This window comes from Typopeltis vanoorti, chromosome 3 (genome assembly GCF_054136105.1).
Source record: "Typopeltis vanoorti isolate ZY-2024b chromosome 3, IOZ_Tvanoo_1.0, whole genome shotgun sequence".
Lineage (NCBI taxonomy): Eukaryota > Metazoa > Arthropoda > Arachnida > Uropygi > Thelyphonidae > Typopeltis > Typopeltis vanoorti.
In genome coordinates this window covers 105,505,447-105,528,249 of record NC_143551.1, presented here as the reverse complement: position 1 = coordinate 105,528,249, position 22,803 = coordinate 105,505,447, and the positions used below count along the sequence as shown (strand labels likewise).

Here is a 22,803-nt window from a genome sequence, read left to right as displayed (position 1 = left end):
TTTTTTTTTTAATTAATAAAAATAACTTTCTAAAATATCTTTCTGATCAGTATATGGAACTTCTATTGACTTATTGAGACATTTAAAAAAAAAAAAAAATGTCTTGAACACGTACATTTTTTGCATGGCAAGTACGATTTCATATAATTTGTCAAGCCCTTTGTATAAGGATAGGTGTCACAAACAATTATAGAGCAGTTGGTATCTTTGGAGTGGCTATTAAGGTGTTGGAGAAGCTAGGATTTGCATTCAGGGGTGGGTAGAGTTCAGTATAGCTTTGTTAAAGGTTGGTCTTGCATTAGGAACTTGATCACATTTTATAATTGTATAATATTATATAAGTGAAATGGATATATATATATATATATATAATGGATATATTTCTGAATTTTACCTGGGCATTTGACAGGATTCCATACTGTAGTTATCCAAAGGACGGGTTTGCAGGATAAGCTTGTGACATGGATAGGAATGTAGCAATTCTGCACTTGAACCATTGTTTAATTTGTGTATTAATGTTATGGTTGGTCTGGATAGTTAACATACAATTACTTCTGATAATGCAAATTCAAGAAGGGTAATAATGGACATTGGTAATACAGAATGCCTAAAGACTGATGTGAACAAACTGGTTCTGTGGACAAATGACAGTGAGTGTCAATCCAGAAATTTTGGCTTGATGTTTTGCAGACATATTACTATATTAATGATAATTTGCTACAAATGGTTAGCGAAGCTAAAGACTAGTGATGGTAGTTTTTAGGCACACGCTAATAAGATAGTCAAGTCACCATATTTGCTAAGTGCAGTAAGATGCAGTTTTATCAAAGCCTTGTAAAGGATTTGATAAAACTGGATCTAACTGCTATGCTCAAATATGTTCACAGGAGATCAGTTGATTGAAGATTCACAGAGAGACCAGAATAATATTGTGCCTCAAATTATGTATATAAGGACAGACTGACTGAATATGGCCTTTAAAGATAAAGAAACAAATGGAAAAGAAAAGATATGGTAAACATAAATTGATAAAGAGAAGATAGACATAAGTGAAATTTTACAACTAATGGCAAGTGGGAGGAGTACTTGTGGTCATCCCAGGAAACTGAGTATGGGTGTAGTTAGGAAGCTTGTGAGATCCAGGTTTTTCTCATGTAATGAGCCAACAGCAGATGTTGTGAGTATGTCTTTGATAAATCTTTTAGAAGAAAGATATGATAGTATGTTTTAAAAGATTTACCAAAGATGGAATCTTTGGAAGATATCCTCTTTCAGATCAAACTGCCCTTGATTCCCTTCAGAAGCCTGCATAATTATTATGCAGGAGGAAATCAGTGCATTTTGAATTGTATAAAGTAACAAACTAAAATAAAAAATTATTTAATTTTTCCCCCCTTTCATTAATGTCCACAGGATTGCATTCTGTTATTAATACATTAATGTAGTAATTTAGTGTCAAGGAAGAATGTTATTCTTTTGGAGTTAAGGTAAACTTGAAACAAGGGTCACTTTTTGGAGAAACTTGTAGATCTTGATTGATGACAAATGTCATCAACATACTTCCTGTAAAGATGGTTAAGAGGAACTTAACAAAATATTCTAAATGTTTTAGCAGAAAATAGTTAGTTTTCATTTAATTTATTTCTGTCTCTACTGAAACTAAATATTTCAGCATGTGAAAATGGCTTTTTTGTATCACTCCCATAAGGTCAATAGAAAAACTGTTTGTTGAAGTTGGAGGTTGTAATGGTTGATGAATACTTCATAAGAAAGGCTCCACAGAACAGAGTAGTAGATGAAAAAGATCAGTGGAATTAGCAGTTTGAGTCAGCACTTCGACTGGGAGGAAAAAAAAATTGGGTTGTTCAACCTAAACACCAACCCATTCTTGTTCTTGTCACATCAACCTAAACTGTTTTCAAAGTCCTAATGTTTCTATTCATTGTTCTCAATTCAACTCTCATATAGGAGTGAGTGACTGGTATGCAACTGGAGTAAACATGACAGTGAGGTGGATTATTGGAATAATATCGACACATTTCCTGTTGTCATCCATATAGACACTAAGTCTGGTGCTGATAACTTTTGTTTATGCACTCCACTAGAAGGCAAAGCTTGAAAACTTGAAGTCTGCTGAATTACTTCGTCCTTTATAATATCTGAATCACCCATGATGTACTTCTAACAGGGTTCCAGCAGTGTACCAGTTTGATTCCACTATTCAACGAATTTGGCTGTAGTTCTTGGTTCTTTGTTGATAGTGAGTGATATTGGAGGGAGAGATTACACTGTGCATGAAGACTAAAATTGTTTTCAGATCAGTGTATTTCATGTCACTCTGGATAACAGTAGAATATTTACAAGAATATTCCATAAATAAGCTCTGAAAGAAGGGACTACATGCAGATAGCACCGTTTTGTGAGCCTTTAAACTCCATCCTTCGCATGTCGATGTCAAGTCTACTAGGCCTTCATTTGAAAGTAACTAATAAAAGGTGCCTATTACATCATCATCAAATTCCTGATTGGTACCATCAAGGGGGGTATGTACAGGATATGATAGTACTACATGAAAAATTTACATCATTAATAACTTCCTATCTACAATTTTCCTCCAAATCAGTCTGTTACTTTTCAAGACTCCAATATTATCAGATCTTATATTTTTATCGTCTAAGGCACTTTGTACCATATCAATTCACATATTTCTTGGTCTTCCTCTGGGTTGTTTTTCCTGCCAACCTGGCAGAGAACAATGTTTTGCTAATCTTTCCTTTCTGTTTAAGTAACCATATACCTGAGATTAGATCTGCTAACGCATTCCTGGATGCTGACAATGTCAAGTTCTTTCCTAATATCCTCATTTTTAATACGATATTGCCATTGATGCCATCTGTTCACGCCTATAATCTTTCTCAGGACTCTCATATCTGCAGTCTCTAGTCTTTGGTCAAGTGTTTTACTTCTGGCCCAGATCTCAGATTGTAAGTTAAAACTGGTTTGAACACTGTCTTGTATACAGCTAATTTAGTGTTACCACTAATTTCTCTCTTATTCAATATGAATTTATTCAGTTGACTTCCTACCATACCAGCTTTGTTGATTCTGTTGTCTATTTCCATATTTAATTATCATCTTCATTAAAATCGTGCCTAAGTAGCTGAAATGTTTTACTTGTTCCACAGGTTCTCCATTCACAACACAGTTGACATTTTCAATGATTCTGCCTAATTTCATTGTCTTTGTCTTTTTATTGCTGACCTTCATACCATATCTATTACAACAGTTATTCAATTTAGTCAGGGAATCTTGCAAACTTGTAGCGGATTTATTTAGAAGTATAACATCATCCACATAAAGCAAAGAGCTGACCTTAACATCTCCAATGTTGATATCATGTTTAATATCACTTTCCTTCAAAATGTGATCCATATAGATAATGAATAATAGAGGGGATAATGTACATCCTTGTTTCACACCAGATTAAACATCTTAAACATCTTACTGAAAATTCTAACTGTACAACAGTTAGAATTTTCAATTCTAACTGTTGACTTACAACTCAAATAAAGACTAAGAATTGCTTGATATAATGCCCCATTTACACCATATAACTGTAGCGTATTGAATAGCTTCTTTCTTGGCACCTTGTCATATGCCTTTTCCAGATCGACAAAACTTAAATACAGATCTTTGTTATATTTTCCCATGATTTTTCAACTATTTGTCGTAAAGTGAAGATCTGATCCCGAGAGCTTCTATTTGGCTTGAATCCAACTTGTTCTTCACCAAGTTTTTCTTCCACAATTCTTCTGAACTGTTTCTCAAGTATACTTGCATAAATCTTACCAGAAACACTCAGTACGGAAATACCTCTATAATTCTCACATTCAGTTTTATTTCCCTTTTTTTTTATATATATATATGGAGACTATGAGAGCTCTACTCCAATCATTGGGAATTCGTCCCTCTGTCCAGGAGTTCTGAACTATACAGTGCAGCCACTGTAAGACTTCTATACCACCATACTTCAGCATTTCTGGTCGAATATCATCTACTCCTACTGCCTTTCCACATTTTAAGCCATTTATGTCTTTTTCTACTTCAAGTATGAATGTGTATTCCTGCCTCTATGCTGGTTGAGTGTTTTTAAACACTGCTTGTTTCGTTTAGCAATTTTTTGAAGTAATTACTCCATACTTCAAGGATATCTTTTTCTCCTGTTTTCATGTCACCTTTATCATCTCTAATTCCTTTTTATAGCACTCTTTCCTCCATTCCTAAGCTTCTTCAACAACCTCCAGAATATCTTACCTCCTTCTTGATATTTATTTTCTATGTTCTTGCCAAAGTCCTCCCATGACTTTTGTTTGGCTATTTTTTTACAGTGTTTCACTTTCTTAAATTTGTTTCTATATTCTCTAAGAGCACAAGCTGACTTATTTGCCAGTAACTTTTGATATGCTTTCTTCTTTTCCTTCACTACCTCTTTAACTTCCTGTGTCCACTGTGGAGTTCTGATTTTTCTATCCTTCTCTGGCTGAATCAATCAGAGTTTTCTTCAAGGCTTACCACTGAATCTCCAAGGTTTGGTTCCTGTTCTCAAACTCTTTATTTTTTTTTTTCGATAATCTTTGTGTATTTTAGTCTACAGCTCACATCTGAGAGCTGCTCAACTTTTATTCGCTTTAAAACTTTCTTACATGTTATTCTTTTCAATATGAAATTCAATTTTATCCTGCTTAAGACTAAATAGTGATCACTTCCGATTTTGAAATCCTCTGTACACTCTGGTGTCCTGCACCAGTGGAAAAACATCACTATCAACAATAACATAGTCAATGAGACTTTTCTTATTCCTTGCCACTTTCCATGTGAATTTGTGCACATTTTTGTGTTGGAACATGGTGTTAGTAATAACCAGTCCATGTCCTGAGCAGAAATCCAACAGATATTTGCCATTATTATTAGCTTTGCTCTTTTCTCCAAATTTTCCCAAAATATTTTCGTATGTCTGACAATCATTTCCTGCTCTGCTATTTAGATTCCCAACAAGGACCAACTTTTCCTTTTTCATTGTGTCAGTTGCTTTCCGTAAAGCATCAAAAAATTCCTCCAATTCTACTTTAGTAGAGCCTTCTGTGGAACCATAGACACAAATAAGTCTCATTGTCCAATTCCCCATTCTGATATTTGTCCACATCACTCTATTTGAGACTGCCTGCCATTCAAGAAGATTAGCCTTGTATTTTGTGTTGAATACTATGGCTCCTCCTTCTTATCCATTATTGTCATTGCCTGAATATAACATCTTGTATTTATTGCTCAGATAGATCTCACCAGTTTTTCTTTTTTGTTTCAGTCACCCCTATTAAGTCGACATGATACTTATCTAATTCCTCAGCTAGCTCGCTTTATTTGCCATTCAGGTTTTTTATGTTGGCAGTACCGATCTTTAACTTTGGTGATGTTGAGTTGGGGTGTGCTTTCAGATTTGTTCCAGTAGCTGACTTTTCGCTGTTCGCCCTGGTTCCCTGGCGAAAACAACAGGGGCCTTGTTTAACCGGGAGACGCCCCTGCCGGTATGAAATTTTATGTTGTACCATCATTTGTATATTGGTTTAAGCTAATAAGAATACAATTTGGTTGGCTAAATCCCAAATTGGCAGCCCATCCTCGTTCGTTCAGTATCCAGGTGATACCCAACAGGGTGCACCACGAGAAGGTGAGGATTGGACATTAGGTCAGAAGCCCTGGTCGGGTCTCCGCATTCCTTTAAAGGCTATATGGAGGTTTTCTCTCAGTTATACAGCTTTGACCCTTAAGCTGATCTGGTAATTGTTCCATTTAAAACAAATTTGCTTGGTTTCCATCTTTTAGATTACTATAAATACCAATCTCACTACAAAAACTAGTCAACTTACCCAAAACAGTTGTATTGAATAACGTATTTATAAATATGTTGGTGAATATAACATAACTGAAGTACTTTTAATATAATCAGACAAGCATATCCAATAATTATTTCCTCAGTAATTTTTGTCATTTCTTCTTTGGTGCATCAATCCAAAGATTGGTTAGTTATAGCAGCACATCATAACATCTCATCTTTTGACCTCCTTGTTATTTCTTCGTAACTCTTAGCATTGGTTAGCATTATTATGTGTTATTTATATATGAAATTCTTGGTGGGCCTCGTGGTCTCTTTCCTTCTACAGTCCCTCCATTATTTCTGTAATCATTTCCCCCATGCCTCAGATGGTGTCCAATAAAGTTTTTCTTCTCTTATTGATGTGTTTCATTAGTGACTACTTTTCATGAACTGTATTTAAAACTTCTTCATTACTTTTTCTTTCTTTCCAACTAATTTTCATCTTTCTCTGGCACCAAAGTTCAAATACCTCCAACTTTTTGATGTCTTGTCTTGTTCGCATCCAGGCCTCACAACCATATAATGCAGTGCTCCATATGTATGGTTTCACTAGCCTTTTTTGAGTTGGGTGTTAAGTCCTTTACTGGTAAAAATGTTTCTTCTATTGTAGAATGCTTTGTCCACCAATAATAAATTCATTTATGTAAACAGTCGATGTTGATCGGTTTAACGTATACTGCAATGGTGATGTGTTTAGGCTTAGCAAAGTGACTCATTCAGATTGTTGAAACCAATTAAAAAAAATTTCACAGAATTTATTTTAAAGTACCCCCATCTCAGCACAGTGCTTATGATAGTCACATGTAACAAATATAGACAAATTTATTGATAAAACCATCACTATGATAACTTAAATTATTATTATTTCGGGCAACTCCAAGGAGTCGACAGACTCATCGAGGGATACCCTAACATCATGTCAAGAACAACTATTCGACATTCACACAGTATCTATCAAACCTCTCCTTGAACTCATTCACAGTCATAGCACCCACAACAGACCCTGGCAGCTTATTCCACTCATTCACCACTCTCCAAGCAAAAAACCTAGCTCTAACACCCCCTTGCTAACCACATTCTTGCCCAGCTTCCATGTATGGCCCCTAGTCTTCCCACCACCAGTCCTATTCTCAAAAATATCTTCTGGATTAATCTTATAGTAATTTACCCTTCAGTAATTTGAATGTCTCAATCATATCACCCCTTTCCTGCCTATCAACCAATTTTTGCAACCCACAAATCTTCAACCTGTTCTCATAAGGTTCATTCCTCAGACCTGCTATCATCTTGGTCACTCGTCTCTGGATCCTCTCCACCTCCTCCCCATCAAGAAGAAACCCTGGTGCCCATATCTGGGTACAGTAGTCTTGATGGAGTCTTATCAAGGCTCGATACAGAATAACAATAACTTGTTTGTCTCTGCTTGTTAAAGTGTTTTTCAGAAGCCAAGTGATTTGATGAGCTGATTTAGCCACTTTTGCAATGTGTCCCCTAAACTTCATCTCCCTATCCACCAACACCCCCAAATCCCTGGCCTCATCAATCTCCTGGAGTACAGTTCCACCAATGTGGTATACTGCTGCTAATCTTTTCACCCCAAAATGTGCATAACCTTACACTTTGCCACATTAAATTGCCATCCCTTTTCCTTAGCCCAGTCCTCCAAACTATCCAAATCATCTTGCAAAATTTTGACATCCTGTGCACTCACAATTGCTCTACCCAACTTTTCATCATCAGCAAACAAGTGAACACTTCATCTCGGATCCTTTCCTATATCGTTAATGAACAAATTGAAAAGTAGTGGTCCAAGAACAGAACCCTGCGGCACACCACTAGTCACAAGCCGTCTTTTGGACTCTGAGGGTACATGTCAGGAATTTGAGAAAGCAGTAGATAATGAAACATGTCAGAGAAATGAGAATGGTGACCTACTGGTGGCATTATGTAAAATAATTTGTAATAGGAAGAAGTTTATTAAGTATAGACATACATAAAATGACCTAGATATCACCAGATCACATAATCAAATCAACGTTATTGATCATATTGCAATTAATAGATGTTAAAATAAGGTGAGGAGTTGACATAAAACTAATAATTACTTAGTAACAGCCAAACTTAAATTAGAACTGGTAGGAGTAAAAAATTTGAAATTAAAATGGAAAAAAATGTTTTAAATTAAAAATAAAGGACAATTTTTATATTATGATAAAAAAAAAAATCAGTTTCAAATTTTGGAAATAGAAATACCTGAAGACATGACTGAAAAGCAGTGGAAAAAATTTTAAATTGTATATAATGATGTGGCAAGAGACTTGGTGCTAAGAAGGATCAAAAAGATGAGACCTGGAAACCCATAGATGAAAAGCACAAAATTAAAATGTTTTCAAAATGCTAAATCTCCGAATTAAAGAAATCCATTTGATCATTTACAGAGGGAAAAATAAAGTTAATTAAAAGACCTGCAAGAGAAGATAAAAGGAATTATGTGAACAGTATGGCAGATACACAAAAGGCTGCAGCATTAGGACACATTGGAAAATTGCATGATATGACAAGGAAAATATGCTTTGAAGAAAAGCAGGGAAATGCTATAAGGGATATAAATGGTTTGCTGGTAACTTAAGAGAATAAGATTATTAGAAGTTGAAAAGTATATTTTGAGTTCTTAAATGTAGAAACAATATAACTGACATATTACAAGTTCAATAATGGAAAAACCTTCTATAAGCATAATTTAAGTATTGCACTAGAACTAACGTCTAAAAATGAAATAATGAATGCAATAGAGAAGCTTAAAAGTGGAAAGGCCTTACTGCAATGATAATGTAGCTATAGAAATTCTTTAGACAACTAAAGAAATTGTTGCTGATAATTGTAAGTGATTTTTAACAGTGTGCTAAGACTTAAAAGATACAAGAAAGAGGAAAGAAGCAATGACTAATTTCAAAGAAAGGAGATCTCACCAGATGTGAAAATTGGAAGGAAATTAGTATCAGTACCTGTAAAAAAAAAAAAAAAAAAAAAAAAAAAAAAAAAAAAAAAAAAAAAAAAATTAAATAAAAAATTAAAAAAAATATATATATATAATGAAATAATATAATTCAACACAAAATACGAGGCTAATCTTCTTGAATGGCAGTCAGTCTCAAGTAGAGTAATGTGGGCAAATATGAGAATGGGGAACTGGACAGTGAGACTTATTTGTGCCTATGGTCCCACAGAAGGTTCTATTAAGGTAGAAGTGGAGGAATTTTTTGAGGCTTTAGAAAAAGCAACTGACACAATGAAAAAGGAAAAGTTGGTCCTTGTTGGGGATCTAAATAGCAGAGTGAGAAATGATTGTGAGACATACAAAAATATTTTGGGAAAATTTGGAGAAAAGAGCAAAGCTAATAATAATGGCAAATATCTGTTGGATTTTTGCTCAGGACATGGACTGGTTATTACTAACACTATGTTCCAACATAAAAATGTGCACAAATTCACATGGAGAGAAGAGGCTAGGAATAAGAAAAGTCTCATTGACTATGTTATTGTTGATAGTGATGTTTTCTCTCTGGTGCAGGACACCAGAGTGTACAGAGGATTTGAAATTGGAAGTGATCAGTATTTAGTCCTGAGCAGGATAAAATTGAATTTCATATTGAAAAGAATGACTTGTAAGAAAGTTTTAAAGTGAATAAAAGTTGAGCAGCTCTCAGGTGTGAACTGTAGACTAAAATACACAAAGATTATTGAAGAAAAAATGAAAGAGTTGGAGAACAGGAATCAAACCTTGGAGATTCAGTGGCAAACTCTGAAGAAAACATTGATTGATTCAGCCAGAGAGGGATGTGGTGAGGTTGTCTGGAAGGATAAAAAATCAGAACTCCCTGGTGGACACAGGAAGTTAAAGAGGCAGTGAAGGAAAAGAAGAAAGCATATCAAAAGTTCCTGTCAAATAAGTCAGCTTGTGCTCTTAGAGAATATAGAGACAAATACAAGAATGCTAAACACTGTAAAACTAGCTAAACAAAAGTCATGGGAGGACTTTGGCAAGAATATAGAAAATAAATATCAAGAAGGTGGCAAAATATTCTGAAGGTTGTTGAAGAAGCTTAGGAATGGAGGAAAGAGTGCTGTAAAAGGAGTTAGAGATGATAAAGGTGACATGAAAACGGGAGAAAAAGATATCTTTGAAGTATGGAGTAATTACTTTGAAAAACTGCTAAATGAAACAAGCAGTGATGATAGCACAGTGGTAAAAAACACTGACCAGGCATGCAATCAGTAATACATATCCATACTTGAAGTAGAAAAAGCCATCAAAGGCTTGAAATGGAAAGGCGGCAGGAGTAGATGATATTTGACCGGAAATGCTGAAGTATGGTGGTATAAGAGTCTTACAGTGGCTGCACTGCATAGTTCAGAAAGCCTGGACAAAGGGACGAATTCCCGATGATTGGAGTAGAGCTCTCATAGTACCAATATATAAAAAGGAAAATAAAACTGAATGTGAGAATTACAGAGGTATTTCCCTACTGGGTGTTCCTGGCAAGATCTATGCAAGTATACTTGAGAAACGGTTGAGTAGAATTGTGGAAGAAAAGCTTGGTGAAGAACAAGCTGGATTTAGGCCAAATAGAGGCTGTCAGGATCAGATCTTCACTTTACGCCAAATAGTGGAGAAAGCATGAGAATATAACAAAGATCTGTATTTAAGTTTTGTCGATTTGGAAAAGGCATATGACAAGGTGCCAAGAGAGAAGCTATTCAATATGCTGCAGTTATATGGTGTCAATGGGGCATTATATCAAGCAATACTTAGTCTTTATTTGAGTTGTAAGTCAGCAATTAGAATTGAAGGAAATACAGAAAGATGGTTTAATGTTAAACCTGGTGTGAGACAAGGATGTACATTATCCCCTCTGTTATTCATGATCTGTATGGATCACATTATGAAGGAAAGTGGTATTAAACATGATATCAAAATTGAAGATGTTAATGTCAGCTCTGCTTTATGCGGATGATGTTATACTTCTAAATAAATCTGCTACAAGCCTGCAAGATTCTCTGACTAAATTGAATAGCTGTTGTAATAGATATGGTATGAAGGTCAGCAATACAAAGACAATGAAAATAGGCAGAATCATTGAAAATGTCAACTGTGTTGTGAATGGAGAACCCGTGGAACAAGTAAAACATTTCAGCTACTTAGGCACGATTTTTAGTGAAGATGGTAAATTAAATATAGAAATAGACAACAGAATCAGCAAAGCTGGTATGGTGGGAAGTCAAATGAATAAATTCATATGGAATAAGAGAGAAATTATTTGGAACACTAAATTAGCTGTATACAAGACAGTGTTCAAACCAGTTTTAACTTATGGATCTGAGAACTGGGTCAGAAGTAAAACACTTGATCAAAGACTAGAGACCGCAGATATGAGAGTCCTGAGAAAGATTATAGGCCTGAACAGATGGCATCAATGGCAATATCATATTAAAAACAAGTATATTAGGAAAGAACTTGACATTGTCAGCATCCAGGAATGCATTAGCAGAGCTAATCTCAGGTGGTATGGTCACTTAAACAGAATGGGCGAGGAAAGATTAGTAAAACAAGTGTTCTCTGCCAGGTTGGCAGCAAAACAACCCAGAGGAAGACCAAGATATAGGTGGATTGATGCGATACAAAGTTCCTTAGACGATACAAATATAAGATCCGATAATGTTGAAGTTTTGACAAGTAACAGACTGATTTGGAGGAAAATTGTAGATAGGAAGTTAGTAATGATGTAATTTTTGCCATGTAGTACTATCATATCCTGTACACCCCCCCCTTGAGGGTATATGGCAGGAATTTAATGATGGTGTGATCACGTGCTACTCAATCACTAAACATGTTTTATGTGCGGTGACTCATTTATGTTGGCTAAATTACTACAGTGTGTTTTCAACATATGATGGCCTATTTGCAAAAATTTGTTAAAAATAACAGGAAATTGCTAACAAAAAATAACCTGTTAATTTAATTATAAGCAAATCTTGGTTAAAAGCATTTGAAAATTAACATGCCGTTAATTTTCACATGTGACATACGGTCCAGAAATTTTGTATGTTAAATCCAAAGTCCATAAAATTGAGGATTTACTGTAATATGCTAATAACTTCTCTGCTAAAATTTTATAAAATTAGAAATTATCTGTTAAAATTAAGTTATATTAGACTGTTCAAATGTTTTGCCAAGAATATCAATTGTCTATTGTTTTAATAGGTGCTCATGCCAAGACAGCCAGGGTGCTATTAGTTATGGCTCTTCCTGGTCATTTGATCTTTGCTTATGTGATAAGGCTATTAAAAGCTGGCAAAACATCTGTCGATGTTGTTTTTCTACTAGTATACCTTTCAGCTGCATTACTTCAGGTATGAATTATCATATTTTATTAGGATTTTATAAATTCTGTTCGTTCAGAAGCTGTTAATTAGTTTATTTGCCCAAGCAGCTAAAATTGTTACTTGTTCCATCTTTATTGAAACAGTCTTGAAATTTGTAATACATTTGAAATTTGCAAACATTGAATACTATAGTGTTCTACATTTTGGCCTGCATAATCTTGTTTTACACTTGATTTAACATAAAAAAAACTGCTCACTTTCATTACAGCCAATACTGTATTCCATCGTAGCATATGCATGTTAGTTATCAGAATGAAATCTGATTGGCTACATGCAAAATTTTCATCTTTACATTTTCTTTAAGAGTATCCTTAAGAATGGGAATATACAGAGTGTTTCAAAAGGGTGCACATCTTTTGCAGGAGAACAGAGAATAACTCAGATGATGTACAACAAAAGCTGACTGTCATAATGTAGTGAAACGCATAAATTTTTGGTCACGTAACTATTACCAAATGTGACACTAGATGGCATGATACATCGCACCATTTTGAAAATGGCGACTTTGGATGGTGTAGAGTGAGCACGTTGTGTGTTTTGGTTTGAGAAAACGAAGTCTGCAACACAAGTCCAGAGGAATTTATGCATGCAATAAGGTAAAGAACCTCCTAGTAGGTGCAGGATCTACATGGATTCCACAAGAATTTTGTGGACACAGGCTGTTCTGCACATCATCCAAGGTTAACAGGAAGGTTGATTCTGTTGTGGAAGTTCTGGAAAGTTTCCAGAGAAGCCCTGGAAAGTCAACCAGATGGGTGTCTCATCAAATTGGAATTCTACATTGTGACTGTGTGACATTTTTATGAGAGTATCGACATTTAAGGCCCTACAAATTCACCCTCATACAACATTTGAAGAAAGAGGATACTCCAGGATTTCTGTATGGAAATGGTCAGTAGGATAGAACAAAATTAGGACTTTTTTGGACACGATTGTTTTCAGTGATGAGTGCACTATTTGGGAAAGTGAAAATCCACACACCATCGTAGAACATGTTTTCTACATGTTCTATGATGCAAAAAAATGTTGCCAAAGGCAACTTTTTTTGTGCCATAAGCAAGAAGAAAGTTTGGACCCTTCATTTTTTTCAGAGTCTACCATTACTGTTGGTGTGTATCTGGACATGCTACGGGGGTACATAATATCACAAGTAGAAAATGACCATGACAAATGCTTACATTTCCAGCAAGATGGAGCACCTCCTCGTTACCAGACAGACAGACGTAAGGTCATATCTTGACGCCCATTTTCTATTCAGATGGATTGGTAGAGGAGTGCCTGTAGCATGACCATACACTGTTAGATTTTTTTCTTGTGGGGCTTGGCGAAAGATTAAGTGTTTTGTGCCACCACTGCCACTCAATTTGGATGAGCTGTGTTCCAGCTGCATGTGGCAGGAAAGTGATTATAGATGGGATGTGTGCAGAATTACTGTTTACCTTCCATTGTCATTCAAAGTTGTATATACTCCTTTTTGAAACATCCTGTACTTCTGAAGATTGGATATATTGAGATCATTCCAGCTAGATTGATCTAACTTTTATGTGAAGTTGCTAATAGTTGGGGAAATGCCTTAACATTGTCTACAAGAATAGAAAAATTAGAAATGTGTGAATGCAAAGGAAGTAGCAAAAAAAAGTCCTTAGAGGAATACAGAAGAATTGTTGGTTGGTGCGAACTCATAACCACTGCTACATTTAAATGTCCAGTCACCACTGTAGATGAACTTTCTGATTCTTTCCAGAAATCAATGGTTTCTGTATATGCCTTCAGCATAGTTTGGTGAGATATGGGTTGGGTACAGCCTTCATTAAATACTTTGGTTGATTGCTGCACATAGGAAGTTCTAATTATCTGTACATGCCTTCTCAGACAACAGCGATCTCGTTGTTCCTGACAGTGTCTTATGGTCACAGTTATGCCTCTTAAACAAGCAACCTGGGATATCTCACCTTTGAGAAACCAGCCTGCTGTTGCTGTTTTAAAAATTGTGGCTCTAGCCCAAATGGGCTACCACAATAAGCTCTTTATCGAACTTAAGAAGATCCTTTGTTTTTCCCATTGTGATAGATGCCATTGATTATCCATCCTACAATGTTGACTTTTTATCCAGCAGGTGATGGTTGTTTCATGGACAACAATGCTACTGTCCATCATGCAAGAATTGTTCAGGAGTGATTCAGTGAGTATGACAAAGACTTCCACCATCTTTCCTGCCATCATTAAATAGTTGGCTAAAACATGTTGTGATGCATGTGACTGAGCAAATAATTTGCACATATATGCTGCATAAGTGACATGCATACAGATTTGTAATTCAGTGGCTGGTATGAGTGTTATTGGGGACTTAAAACTAAGCATAATTTTCTTGGAGTGTATTGTGCTTGATTACAAAAGAGGGGATAATTTATTTTTATATTCTTAACATTTCAGATCTTTGCTTAAAAAATTAAAAAAAAAAACTTTTAGCACTTATTTGGAGAACTGGATTTAAATTTTGTATTTTTGAAGAAGCCTGCAAGGATTCATTGTGCTTGCTGAGCACATAGAGAATGCCTGTTACTTATGGACAATGTAGTATTTTACGTAGTAGATGACTATACATCTGCATGGATGTGATCCTTATTATTAGGATTATGCTTAGTCACGAGTCATATCTTTCTTTTTTTTTTTTTTTTCTTTTTTTTTTAAACTACTAGTCACTTCAGTAACTTCAGGCTTTTTTTTCACTAATTTTTTGCTTAAAAGAGAAGCAAGTAAATGTAATAAAAATTTGTTGGCTCCTTTCACTTGATAATCATTTCAATGGCCAAATGGTTACATTGCTTATGCATAAGGCAAGTATTATCTTTAACTCTGTCATCTCTTTTTATGTGCCCTGCTAGCACAACTTTTTAAAATACTTAAAATGTATGCAGATCAAAAATAGTCGATTATTATTTTCTTCTTTCCAGTTATCTTTAGAATTTGAAGTTAATTTAGAAAATGGTACAGTTTTTGAACCATTCATGTAGCCTTAAAAAAGTTTTTTATAATTTCTTTTAAATATTGTAAATAAAGGTATCATAAGAAAAAGCTTAGGCATACAGGGGGGGTCCTCGACATATGCCATTTCGACTTTACGGCGGTAATCCTGTTTAAAAAATAAATTTAGACTTGAAGCAGCGCGACGTAGAATTCAAACATCACGGGCGAATTTGTTTGCAAGCGCAGTGGAAGAATACGCCGTTACGCAGCATTTGTTTGGGAGAGGTGGCGTCGCTTGGGTCCCAGCATACACTCTCTGGGTACCGCGTGCTTTGTTTACATCCGCTCTCTCACTTTTTTTTTTGTGTGACATTTTACCCTTCAATATGGCTTCCAAACGTAAGGCAGACTCTTCCGATTGGAGTGTGTCAAAGAAAAGGAAAGCCATTACATTAGAAGTGAAATTAGACACATTAAAAGGGCAAAAATGGGAGAAACACCAATGAACATCGGCCGTGTGTTGAACTTAAGTCGTTCCAGAGTCGGGACTATTATCAAGGATAAAGCTTGCATCCTTGAACACATGAAAGGATTGGTGCCCATGAAATTGACTGTGATTACGAAAAAACATAGTAGGCTCATGATTGTGATGTTTGTTTTTTTTGTATTACAGTTTCATTTTTGTCATTTATCTGTACTATACAGTAATTATGTTCTCCCTTTCTATTTCCTATGGCCTACTTCTGTTTCTTGATATATACATATGACTTTAGGGTGTTTTAGGTTAGGTAAGTAACTTAGACTATGGTAATTCCGACTTGCATCGAAAATCGCCTTACGTCGGTCCGTAGGAACGGATCTCCAATGTAACTCGAGGATCCCCCCCGTATATGAAATTATCATAATTCCCCCTCCTCATAGTCATTCAATCAACTAAGAACTTTTTTTTTTTATTTATATCATATATATAACAGTTGAAAATATGAATTAGAAATAAGAATTTGCCATTTTCTTTCTTGATAGGTCTCCCTACTTTTGTATATAGCTTACTGTATGATCCAATGGATGTGGAGGCATAAGATTGATCCTGATAATTCATCAATTCCTTATCTCACAGCCCTTGGAGATCTCTTGGGAACTTCCTTTCTAGCCCTGGCCTTCTTACTACTAAGCTCTGTTGGTGAAAAGGAAATGCATGGAGAATAACATTGTTAGTGGGCTTTAGAATTTCATCATCACATAGAGCTATATTTGTGTTATTCCAGGAACTGTATTGTCAACTGTTTCAGGCATTTGTGGTAGGATTTATATGTACTTTGTTACATTTTTTCTCCTTTTTTTTTTTAATGATACTAGCTAATGAATTTCAAACATTTACCAAGAGGGAAAATAACCGGTCAAACAGGGTAATCTGTATGCTGTTCTTGGTTAACTTTCTGGTTCTGTACCATAAAAATATTGTGCAGAATTTCATTTTGAATACTTGCAAAAAAAAAAAAAAAAAAAGCAATAAAATCAAGTATGATTTTATTATCTACATTTTTCATGAACTTTATACAAAATACTAACTGCTTGAAATTCTATTTTTTATAAAATGTATGAACTATATAACCTTACCACAATGACTGCAACTGTTCACTTTTGCATGCTAAACTATTAAACGGTCTATGTGCAGTTCATTTCTAATTTATATTATATAAGATTTTAGATTATTGTTGTAATATGTCAATGTTTTAGAATTTGGATGTATATTTATTCTGGCTTGATGATTATTGTAAAAAATGTATTATAAATTTACAGAAAGAAATATATTAAAAGATGGTGATTTTGAGGGATCATGAAATATGCTGCTTGTGGCAGTAAAAAGAAATAAAATAAAATCTTTGGTGTTTTAGTATTGATGCCATTTAAATGAAAAATAATGTTAAGACTAAAGATTAAACTCTTAATTTTGGAGGAAGACTGAACATTTCCATCAACAAATCATGCAGTCCACAGTTATATATCAATGAAAATTCTTAATTTAATCATATACTTAGCATCTTCTGTATTCCAAAAAAAAATGTGAGGTTTTAGTATTTGTTACAAGATAACATCTTCAGCATACTAGTTTTGCTTATTTAATACTTGTGGTTTTTTCATTGTTTAGTCTATTATAAACAGGAATTGCATTCCAGTCTATATTGGGATATCTATAAAATGTATAATATTAAAGTATAAATTATTTTACTAAATATTTTAATGAATTTATATTTTGGTGTAAGTGGTTTTTGCTTATATAAGGGTTGATTTGAATAATAAAAGTGCACTTTCTTTCTGTTCTTAAAACTATTTTGATTCTAACATTGTAAACCTAGTCATTTTAAACAGCACCATGAGCTCTGAGATCAGTCTTCTCATATTCTTATCATATATTAAATAATTATTCCACACTTTGCAGCTTCTTCTTTTAAATACATTAAATATAAGTGTTCATCATTTGGCTAACACAATTCCAGTATTTAAAGCAATTGCAGTGCCATTTGAAAATTGTGCATATGCACATATGGAAGGAATCAAATGTCAGATAAATTCTGATGGTTAATTTTTAAAATGAAAGTTTGCATAGTGTTAATGCTTGCTGTTGATTTCCATTTATGTTCAAATTTAGTAACTTATTTAGAACTTTCATTGACAGTCCTTACCATTTAAAGATAAATCATGAGTTTTGTTATGAATAAAATTATCTTAAAAAGCAGTCTGTCTTTGTCCAAGCAATTAAGTTGTAACTTTTTGCTTTTAAGTTAAAATAAAAACTGTATTTCTTTTGTTTAACCATTTCTGCCCAGCCTTCTTTTCAAACAAAAGTGGATATAAGATCATGGGAAGAGAATTATATTAAGTATTAATATTTTGTGAACATCCATTATAAATGTAAATTAACATCTACAATAATGTTACTTTTAGAAGCAAATAACAGAAAACTTCTAAGAAGCCTTATTTACATAGTACTTTATCCCAAGTAATCAAGGATATCAGTATAAAATTGAATATTGAACAAGACTCGAGCAAACATAACTGAAGAAACAATGCAAATGTGGCAGTAAACGTGAGAATAATGTTGGAAAAACAGTCAGAACTTCAGAACTATGCTAACATCCTAAGGATGTTTAATCTATTTAAAAATAAAAAACAAAACTAGGGTTACCCTAGATTTTTTTTTATCATTATGACTTAGTGCAGTTTCAACTGGTGCTAATCTACATTTTTTCACAAGTTTGTCACATTTGTATTGTTGATTCTCCAGTTATGTTATGTTTGAAGAATTTTATACCATCAGTATAAATTTCAAAAGCAAAAATTTCTGAAGTCTTTGTGTAAGTCTTTCAATAATTCTTTTTGTAAAATATTCTTGCATTTCAATTTGCCGAAAATGGTGTTAAGTGCTATCAAAATTGTGCTCTACAATTTATAACAGTACTTTCTGTTAGAAGAAACTTGATTAATACAATAAATTATATTAATCAAGTTTCTTCTTCTTAAAGAAAGGAACTTTGATTTGTATCTAACAGCTTCATTATTTTTGAGCGATGTAATTAGTTGCTATAAAATCTCATTTTATAAACATGTATTGGGGGGGGGGGGGGGGAAAGCACCTAGCTTTTTTGTGATCTGTACTTAATATTTTATTAGTCAACTTGTGAATAATCCTATGTAAATTAATTTTTTTTAAAGGAAGAAAAAAAAAACTGCTGTTCACTTCCGCTTTGGAAAAGTTTAATACAGAATTGGAGTTGTAAATCATATCACTCAAAAAAAAAATGTTCTAGAAAATTTTGTTACACTAAAAATAATATCAGAAATATTCATTTCAATTTGGTTGTAAATATAAAAAGATACTTATGATCTATATGATGCAGACCATAAATTCTTAATTTTTCTTTGAAAACTACAAGTAAAGGATGCATATTTCAAAATTTTAAATAAAATGTATTTTACAGCAATTCTTAATAGGCATAATTTAGAACTGAATAAGAAATAATAAATAGTTCCATTTTTAAAATGTATTTATTGTTCAAATGCTTTTTTTTATTTAATGGAAGAAAATTTTGTTTGATATTTTTTCTTATCCTTTCCTGGTACATTATTCTTATTCAAATCAGTAGGACCAAAAATTTCAAAAATAAAATTGTTAAAGAATTGGAATTATTTTGTTCAACTCAAAATCCAAAGCTGCTATTGTGTTACCACTAAAGATTATAATATACAAATTTGGTACACACAGTAGGTAAGAAAGATGAGCACACCGGTTTTAGTGACACAAACATAAGTCTTGGCAATTTGAATCTTTAAAAGTTTTTCTAGAAAAACTGACCAAAAATTAATATGAAACATTCTGTATATTCTGCTTAAAAATATGAATTTATGCATTGTTTCACTAGTCACTAAAACGGTACCAATATTTCAGATCTTCCAGCCACACTGATTCTGAAATGTTTTTTCTACTGGCTTAAAAGTAAAATAGGACTGGTTATCATCAAATATTGGAATAAATTAGTAAATAAATAGTTTTTGCTGTGTTAGTATAGTAATTATTTTGAAGATTAAATACATCTGGATGTATTTCAAATTAGGTTAAGCAACATGATAATTTGTTTTCTGATATTACAAAGCCCAATAATTTTCGTTTATCAATGACTTCAAATATTGCACCACTTTAAAAGTACACGTGTGCTTTCAAAAAAGTGTTCTGCATTGCGAATGATTTTTTCCTCCATTTTTGAATGATTATGATGACAATTACTAGAACAGATTGCTTTCGAATCTTGTGAGTTATCAGCAAATGACTTTTGCTGCCTTCAGGTGCTGATTCCTTTTGCATGCATGGATGCATTGCTGTATGTGAGAGAAACAAGTTTTCCCCAAATTGCTGAATGATTTTGTAATGCTCCTACTGAGAACAGCATAATGATGCATCGAAACACAAACCAGAGTGCATTCACGGATATTATGCATATGTAGTCTTTGATATTTAGGGGTCACAATTAGGCAGTTTGATATTTATCACTTTTAGTAAAAGCATGTCAACAGATGAGTTATTTATGTTCCTTTGACTTACTGAAATAGTGATATGTTGTGAAATTTATTAGAAGCACAGGTTTTGTTTATTACAAGTAATGTGGTAATCAAGATAAATTCTGTTTCAAAGATGGGTTCCCCCAAACTGTGTTTTTATTTTTATTTATATAAATCTTGAAATTCTTTATAAAATCTATTTAGGTACAGAATTTGGGGAAAATCTAACATAGCAACACCTTAGATGGTAAAAAAAATACTTTTCATATTCTTTTACAAAGAGGATGAAATCATTGCTTTTTTTTTTTTTTTTTTTATTTATTCATCTTTGTGTGTATCACCAACTGTATAAATATTAATTAGAAAAATAACATTAAGGAAATTTTCTGATTTGCATATCACCTTCCAGGAAGAAAACAAAACATTCAGGTATAGAAATGCTAAATTCATGCCTTTCAAATTAGCATTTGTGATTTGCTTCAGACTATCTTAATTTCTAGAGGTCTTCTATCATGTTACAAGTTGTGCATCTTGTTTCAGAATTATCAGCTTTGTACAAATTAGACCAAATTGCACATTGTCCTTCCTAGGAGAAAATTTTTTAAGAATAATTGGCCTCAAGATAAAAGGATAACAAAATACTGCAATTCACATGATATTTCATTATATATATATATATATATATATATATATATATATATGCATGCTTACTGTTCCATTTGGTTGTATTTGTAAAAATGTTTTCCAGCTTAAAGTTCATAACTTATTTTTCAAGATGTTTTGCAGTAATTGTTCTATGGAATGTTTTCATTGTACTAAATTCCATAAGAGTTCAGATGTTGTCACTGGTGTCATATTCTATTGTCTTTTTCATTTGTTGCTTGTGATGTATCTTCATCACTTAATGAAGATAAAAAGGATTATAATCTCTGCACAGTTAAATGTATAATAAACACCAGTGGTCATTTGTTGAAAAATATTTACAGTTAATTTATAATTATGTATAATATGTTTTGCCAGGTACATAAATTTTCATGACAATATTACAAGAAGTATAACCATAAATAAGACTTCCTTTTGGCAGATTGAAATATATGGAATAATTCTGCATTAATGAAAAATTGCAAGTTCAAAACATGGCTAGTTACTTATTTGGTATATATAAGGTTATTCTGGCTGCATAAATTCACTGGTAGTGAAATCTTTGCTGAATACTAATTCATAAAACTGACTAATTTGAACTAAAAACTTATTTAAATTACTATTTAAACTTTTAAGGAGGTAAGAGGATTTCTATTTACAGAAGTGTACTGTACTTACTTTTTTTTGATTTTTTTAAATGAAAGCCACAAGAATGATTCTGATCATATGTAGTAATTGCATGTTCCTAGCTTATTTATTTCAAAAGTATTTAATGTTTTTGGAGTAGCTGTGATTTGATTTAAGAAGCATATGTAATCCATGCTGAAACCAACAAGTGTGATCTAGTAGGTATACCATTTCAAACCTGCTACTGTAAAGTATGTAATATGTGTACAGTAATTTAAGTAACTGTGATAGATACTAATGTACTGAAGTAAAACTGCCTGTAAAAAAAAAAAAAAAAAAAAAAAAAAAAAAAAAAAAATTAAATTAAATTCAGTGTCAATGCATGGTGTAAAATGGTCAGGACTAGGTGTACTGTAGACTTCATCTTATCCGTTTCCATCCAACCACTTGCCCTAATTATATAAAGCTATTCTGTCCTTAATCTGTTATTGCCTACTCTTGCTTTGGCAACTGTGGATAATGAAGTCTATTGTGCATGTTGTTGACCCTCAGACAAATCAGTACTAGTTCCTGTATCTGTGTGTAAACACTGAAGTCCATAAAATGTTTTAGAACAGTTTCTTGCTCTGTTTCTCATTATTGCTATGTCTTTTGTGCGATTAGATTTCATAAACGATAAAATCTGATATTCATGTAACAACACATCCATTACAATTAATTTGCCAAATTTCATCTGTAAATAAAGCTGTGAATATTATAAGCAGTTGCATTTCCAAACATTGGATCTGTTTCAGCATTTACCAGAATTATCAAACTCTGAATGCGTAACAATTGATATCATTTTAAAAAACTGAACCTTGTGATATACTGTATTTTGCTAATTTAGTCATAACAATCTTAGTGTCATTCCTAAGTGAATTATAACTTACATTGATTCTTAATCCACACTGACAGTAGAATAAACAAGGTTTTACATGAAAGCACATACTGCATTCATGTACAAAACCCTTATTTGTTAGTCCACAGAAATCCAGTAGAACAAAGTTTTCAAATGTCAAAACAGATAGTGACGAAATCAAATCTGTAACTGTAGAAAGTTATATTCACTTAGGTAGAAAATAAATATTGCCATTAAA

At 33.3% G+C, this 22,803-nt stretch overlaps 1 protein-coding gene across 5 annotated transcripts in view; it reads left to right on the top strand.

Moving 5' to 3' along the window:
• Positions 1-22,288, top strand: part of LOC150108442 (solute carrier family 41 member 1-like) — a 294,151-nt gene extending 271,863 nt beyond the window's left edge. For all 5 annotated transcript variants that reach the window (XM_090390787.1, XM_090390785.1, XM_090390786.1 and 2 more), the window contains exons 11-12: positions 12,195-12,343; positions 16,367-22,288. In XM_090390787.1, coding sequence (XP_090246913.1) covers positions 12,195-12,343; positions 16,367-16,549 — 332 coding nt within the window. In that variant the 3' untranslated portion in view covers positions 16,550-22,288. The remainder of the gene's footprint in view (positions 1-12,194; positions 12,344-16,366) is intronic.
• Positions 22,289-22,803: the final 515 nt, after the last annotated feature.